Here is a 7,036-nt window from a genome sequence, read left to right as displayed (position 1 = left end):
TGTCGTTATTTGTCAAGAACTCCGACATGTCATTACTAGTAAATTCTCCTCCATTATCAGATTGATACACTTGTATCCTCCTTTGGAATTAGGTAAAAAACATCTGATAAATTTTTTAAATACTTCAAAGACTTCACTTTTATGGGTAATTAGGGATACCCACATCATACGAGTACACTCATCAATAAAAGTCACAAAATAACGAGCTCCAAACAACGAAGGAATATGTCCAGAACCCCATACATCATAGTGAATAATATTAAAAGGTTCTAAACTTTTATTAAAACTTGGAGAGTATGTAATACGATGACTTTTAGCGAGTTCACAAATATCACACTTAAACTCTGAAATACTACAATTCAAAAATAACGATGAATTTAACTTCTGAAGATACCCGAATGAGAGATGACCCAGTCGCCGATGCCATAACCACACATTAGCTTTTGCTTCTTCAATTCCTCCAACTTTATTTACCTGATGAATTCCTTGCTCTCCACTATTAGTCAAGTCCAAATAGTAGAGATTGCCTTTTCTAACACCGCAACCAAGAACCTGCCGAGTCACTATGTCTTCAAAAATACATAATTGAGGCCAAAACGCCATGGTACACATGTAAGTGCAACAATGATCCTACTGACAGACAAGATATTGTACTCTAGAGTAAGAACAATAAGGACAGAGTTTAATGTCAGGGATTCAAATATGTCAGTGGAACCTTCTCCAATTACAGGAGAGGAACCACCATTTGTTGTGTATATAGACGTTTGGGTTGAAGGTGTAATGGATGATAATATGCTAGAGTCATTTACCATGTGATCTGATGCACCAATATCAATTAACCAAGTACTATTCAAAGAATTTACAAATAAAACACTACCTTTAGTTTTCATACCTGACTGGGCAACATTCACTGAAGGAGGACTTTTAGCAGCATCCTTCTTCGCAACTATGTTCCTTTTTAGTCGCTTTGTAAAATCCCACCATTCCGGATACCCAATGACTTCATAACACTTCTGTTTTGTGTGCCCCTTCTCTCCGCAGTGGGTACACTCAAGATCAAGGCGGAGAGGTCGAGTCTCTCTATGAGAATTCCATTAACCTTGAGGTTGTCCCTTTTTATAGTTGAGTGTCATAACTGAAGACTCATTTAAAGGTGCTTGAGTTCCCATCACCTGTTTGTGAACTGACACCCTTCGTACTGTCTGATAAGACTATTCCAAAGTAAGTGGTAGGTCTTTTCGAAGAATTTCACCACGCACTTTATCATACATACTATCCAATCCAGAAAGGAACATGTGAACCCTAAGACGTCCTACATATTTTTGTAGGAGGGCGATAGACTCAACACTTCCTCCTTTCACTGTGTTGCGCTGGTCAATCTCTTGAAAAATTGATGCTAATTCATCATAATAAGTCGCAAGAGATCGACCAGTTTGTTTTGTTGAGAAACACTTCCTATGTAACTCAAATATTTGAGTTTCATCAGATGTGTCGGTATACATAGCTTCAAGAGAGTCCCAAACTTCCTTCGCAGTTTCCAAACAAACATACCTGTTCATTAGTGTTGTGGACATTGAATCACACAACCATCCCTTCACCTTATCGTTCTCTGAGCACCAATTTTCATACTCTTCACTCCCTTTTGCAGGCTTCGTTTTAGTACCACTGATGTACCCCCACATCTTCCGACCATTAATACGCATCTTCATTACCTTCGACCAAAGGGTGTAATTGTTCTCATTCAGGGTATTTCCAGTTGGGAAGGGTGCATCGATGTGGTTATGAACAATGTGAGGATTAGGGTTTGAGTTTAATGATACCATTATTGTATCATCATTGGAACCCATTGAGCTTTCAATTTGAAATTCGCAGCGGAATTCAATTCAATTCAATTCGAAAGAACCAGGTTTAATTATCGAACCCGCTCCGATACCATGTAGAAACTAATACAAAGAATAAGAGATTCGAGAAGGACTAATTTTATTACATTTCGATGATTACAATGGAAAAAGACATTTTCCTTGTATAGTTACAATTACTTGGACGCTAAGTAAGAAATTACATATATATATAGGATATACTATAAGGAGTGTTTAGTATATCCTATATTTAGATAAACATATATTTAATATATATCCTATATTAAGTATATTCTATATACACGATTATTATGATGTAAGTCCTTTGTTATCTATTATCAAGATAACAAATTACACTAGTAACTTAGAGGGGAAAAAAATACACTAGTATAACATGTGTTAGAAAGTTTAACTACCCGAGAGAACTCCTTGCTTTCTCGTCATCGCTTCCTCCCCTTTTCTATGGATTTCTTTGTTATCTATTATCAATATATTGCTATTCCATGCCTAAATGATGCATACATATTGCCACGACTGACATTATCTGCAGTTTGTTTTTTAGTATAACTGTACATCTACACTAAAATGGGAACCATGGTCCTTGTATTCCTACTAGGCACTCTCAGCACCTTGTTCATCATTTTCTACCCTTAAATTACTTAGAAAAAAATATATTATATACTTATTAATGTTATTATTACATTTCTTTTGCCACCTATCTTTGACAGTGTACTATATGAGAAAGTGCGTCATAGTCCTATTTCACTCCACTGAGCTTCAAAACTACCCAAATTTATAAGCAGTGCCTTTGGATTAGAAGTATATCATGACAATCAATCTTCATACATTTCTTAATCGTTGTAGCAATGATAAGATTGTGATGTGTGATGTTATGTAATCATGTCATCCTGTGTAATAGCCAGTTTTCTAGGTCATTGATCAATCTTTAGACATTGTATATCAGGTTATTGACAAGCCTATGGATTTCAGCACAATAAAGAATCAAATGGAAGCCAAAATAGTAATTGACATACTGGATAAAATAAATTATGGCTTAGACCACAGAAAGTCTGAAACTCTCTTTTCCTTATTTCTTCACCTGACGTATCAGTATGGACTAATTCCATAAATAAAGAAATATACACGAAATTATTTGTTCAGGTACAAATGTTTATCCCAATTTAATCAATCCATTGATTTGTAAAAAAAATTTAGCAGATTTATTTCACATCTATTCTTGATTTTTTGGGGTTTTGGACACAATTGTGTTTTCTTTGTTGAAAGACATTTCCCAACTGCCATAATTAGTGGAAGGTCTAGAGACAAGGTACAATACTTCTAATTTAATTTACAGCAATTTTGGCAATTCAGCAACTTGGCATAATAGCTTCATATATATTATACTAATTTTTTTTAAATGGATATGAACACTAGGTTATTGCTGATAACTAGAGAACATATTGCACAAGGACTCAACGTTTTCTCAATAGTAGGTTTGATGTGTTAATGTCAGCCACAAGAGGATGATGAGTTTAAATAAGGTGGTCTTTTATTCCTTTTAAAGCTATTTTGTTAAGAAATACATGGGCAGAGTGATACAAACATATATTAAAAACAGGAGTATGTCCCCATGAAATATAGGATGGTGTGTGAGTGTACCATTAGAAAGTCTCTGCTGATGTTATGGAGCTTATTCTGTTAATAGCGATTCTTAGTATGTATAAGGCTCAAACAAAGTTTAAGTTTTGGAAGTTAAGTATTTTGGTTTAAGTTTACTTACCAAGAGTTGGGGATTCAACCTACTTTGACCGGTTGGATGTGCAAGGCGAGTAGTGTAACATCATGCTCGTGCATCTCAACCCAACTTGCTGTAAAGCAAGATTCTTGGAAAGTTTTCTTTGTTGATAGAAAACAGTTTATATGGGATTCTGGGGAAGAGAATGATAGTGGAAGTCCTGAAAAGTTGGCAGGAATAGGTACACTAATTTTTAACAAGACAACCATGACAATATTAACCACCAAGCCAAACGCAGCAACAACAAACATCAGAAAGCCCTGAACTTCACCACTATCATGAATAAGTCTAACAATGGCTTCATACACTAATATACCAGCTAGAAGACATATCATTTGAATGGAAACTAATGCACCAAGGATCTCGATTTGGAAGAAGCCATACGATTGACGTGTAGTTGCCTCCTAACCTGATGCCCACAAAGAGATGGAAAATGTAGCTACGTCTTAAAGAAAATGTCCTACATCAATTAAAATTGCGAGACTGTTTGCTTTGATGCCACCAACAAATTCTACACCCATAAAGATGACATAGAGTACAACATCAATTAGAAGTTTGTGCATTGATGCAGATCGTTCTTTGGCATCTTTTGAGTTGCTTCCACCGTCTGAAAATCCACATGCTACTCCCGCACAAACTTTGTTGCTTCCAGCTCTTGATCTCCCATTTGGTAGATCACCACTTATCTATACGATCAGTACACAATGGACGTCCATCTAAAATAATGGTAGTATAAGAGATTATAACCAAGTAGTGGGAGGTAACACATTTTCTACGTCAAAATCTAATTCCAGATTTCAGACTGTAGGAAGCGTTATTGCAGAATGCAAATTTCTACAAACTGCGAAAACCCATGCACAGCGGAATTAATGGGGTTCACGGTTTTGGATAGAAAACATACCTTTGAGATCCGGTTTAGATAACTCTGAGAATCCAAACTTTATGAATCCAAATCAACAATCAACCCCTTGATCTTCTGTTGTATTCCTTTAGAATAGATTAGACGTTGTGTGGCAACAATCTACCAAACCCCTTCTTTCTCACAAAGCTAGATCCAATTTTGGATCTATCTTTCTTTGCCTCTTTTTCTAATATAGTGAATAGTGATCTCGGCCAGAGAGAAGAAGGATTCTATTTATAGGCTACAACAGGGACCATGAGGAGAAATTATGGTTGGGACTCTTGACGGGCTTGGGTTTCCCATGTTCACCCAGAACACAAGGCCCAAGTCCGTCAACAAATGACTTATTCCATTAAAGGCCATTGTTGTACTACCGCCCTAATCCCAAATTACGTGTCAGCGATTATGGGCTCCATATTATATGCTCGTTGATCTCCCCGTATTTAAGATATCGAATGTTCGTTGATTAAGTCAAGTTACTAACAACTACATTAATCAACTTCTTATGTCCTTGAGTAGTACCACTCAACCTCATTGTCATGTCGGAATAAATCCACCTGCAGGGTTTATATGACAATCTTTTTGAGCTCCTCAAGGGGACATCATCAACCTGACTTCCTACAGGTCTCCTTCTATAATCAACAGCACACCTTACATACAATGTCATTACCCAATCCATCGAGTTTGTTGATTCATAAATGAATCTCACTCATTGATGATTTAAAGCAATGTACAATGCACGTAAGTGCCCGTTATTATATCCAGATTAAGAGGACAAACATCCATAATAACAGAGGCGTTTGTTCTCTTATATAGTCAGTATAAAGAGAAGCAACCTCACTTAGTCCTGTTCAATACACACAAAGTGTACTAGTGTAATCCTATAGTCAAGATAGACTAATACCAGATTATACTACAACCGTACCAATGGTTTGTCCAAATCCATCTAGGTTGTGAATGATTACTTATACTTTATAAGGTACTGATGATATGATCTTCTGTGTGTTCACACCATATCATCTACAACATAAAGTATTAGACACATGCATATAACTAATAACATATATAATATGCATGACAGTTGCCCATATGATTCTCATTCAAAATATAAAGAATTAGAGTTATTACAAAAGTAATGCTTTTAGTATATAACCCTATCAATACAAGTCAAATTTCGGCTTCAAAAGCATCAGGTCAACATTCAGAAATGTATATGTAGCATAAGTTAGAACACTCAAACTAATACAAGAAGCATTAATAACAAGCATTAACGACAAACAAAACATTGGCTTCAAAAACATCAGACGGATATTTAGTTTTAAGTTAAATCAAACATAACATAGTGTGGGTGATATGGTTGGAACACGATTGGAAAGTGTTGGGGAAGGAAAAGAATCTGCCAAAAACCCGGAACATCTCAATTGTGTAAAAACAAATGGTTTCAAATGGAAGTAACATATTTATTATTAATCTAGGGATCCCTTAAACTAACATAGTCCGGTCCAAGAATCATCCTCCATTTATGGGATGTTGACAATATCCTAGAGCAATAGCATTAAGAGAAATGTATTTTAGCAAGCAATCCCACTCACAAGATACTAACATCCTCCATTCATTGGGTGTCGAGCAGCAAACCGAGTTTTTAAGTGAACACATGTTTAAGCCTAAATGAGGATCACACTGTTAGATACATGTGTATGTCTCTCATTTTCAAAACAAGAGGCTATCTCATCTACCACCCAGACGCCTATATCTTATATCTTTTTCAATTCTCCTGCTTTTGGAACTACTACTCACACAGCATGTATACGAAACAAGTGGAATGCTGCAGAACCAACAAGTGTCCCAGGACCTACGCCTACAGATCACAACAAAAGATGTTCTTAGCTACATAAACAAGATAACCAATATTTATTAAGTAGGAGAGCTAAGCTCATAAACATACAGTGTTCCATCTGTGTCAGATTAATAAAGCGCAAGATATGAGAAGCTTCAATATTCATTTCACTTGCTTCAAAGTCATGGTTGTCCAATTATTGTTTTTTCCCTGTGATTATAAGCAACAGACAGTCCCATGGAAGTTACCTCCAAACCTCAACACAATAACTATACCATAGCATTTAGATTCAGCACACACTTGCATTCCAAAAAATTGGACCTACAACTCCACTCTACGACTCTGCTCCCTTCCCCCCTGTGCCTATCGGCACACCATATACAAACATCATACAATCAAGGATTGTTCTTTTAACACTCCCAGTTCACATACCTTCAACAAGGTTTAAACATTGATATCATTGTACACATTGGTTATGGGGAATCCTATATATGATAATCAAATGTCTAATAATTTATCAAACATCCTATCTTAGTTTCACCATTAGAGTAGCATAAAACACATACATAAAAAACTATTCGATCACTATACAAATTTTAAATTATTTACAGATTTTGATTTATATGTTGATTTATATACTTCAA

The 7,036-nt window shown here is 35.9% G+C and overlaps 2 protein-coding genes across 2 annotated transcripts; both read right to left on the bottom strand.

The window, feature by feature from the left end:
- Positions 1–1,211: 1,211 nt before the first annotated feature.
- LOC147509282 (uncharacterized) lies at positions 1,212–1,823 on the bottom strand. The gene has a single exon (XM_086597767.1). It carries the CDS (start codon positions 1,821–1,823, stop codon positions 1,212–1,214), a length of 612 nt encoding a protein of 203 aa, XP_086453893.1.
- A 2,277-nt stretch (positions 1,824–4,100) lies between these two features.
- Positions 4,101–6,558, bottom strand: LOC147509281 (metal tolerance protein 1-like). Its single transcript, XM_086597765.1, has 3 exons — positions 6,501–6,558; positions 6,355–6,413; positions 4,101–4,340 (listed from the first exon to the last, which is right to left on the bottom strand). Exons 1-3 carry the CDS (start codon positions 6,556–6,558, stop codon positions 4,101–4,103), a joined length of 357 nt encoding a protein of 118 aa, XP_086453891.1.
- Positions 6,559–7,036: the final 478 nt, after the last annotated feature.

Source organism: Coptis chinensis, chromosome 3 (genome assembly GCF_015680905.1).
Source record: "Coptis chinensis isolate HL-2020 chromosome 3, ASM1568090v1, whole genome shotgun sequence".
NCBI classification, from domain to species: domain Eukaryota; kingdom Viridiplantae; phylum Streptophyta; class Magnoliopsida; order Ranunculales; family Ranunculaceae; genus Coptis; species Coptis chinensis.
Note: the sequence above shows the minus strand (reverse complement) of the source record. Positions and strands in the feature narration are given on the sequence as shown.

What these genes read in the sequence shown, in the direction of transcription:
- LOC147509282 (XM_086597767.1), bottom strand. Translation starts at nt 1,823, where the DNA reads ATGGTATCATTAAACTCAAACCCTAATCCTCACATTGTTCATAACCAC.
- LOC147509281 (XM_086597765.1), bottom strand. Translation starts at nt 6,558, where the DNA reads ATGAATATTGAAGCTTCTCATATCTTGCGCTTTATTAATCTGACACAG. An exon ending in TCTGACACAGATGGAACACT is followed by an intron (nt 6,414 to 6,500) that starts GTATGTTTATGA and finishes TGTGATCTGTAG; the next exon opens with GCGTAGGTCCTGGGACACTT. An exon ending in ACTTGTTTCGTATACATGCT is followed by an intron (nt 4,341 to 6,354) that starts GTGTGAGTAGTA and finishes CTGATCGTATAG; the next exon opens with ATAAGTGGTGATCTACCAAA.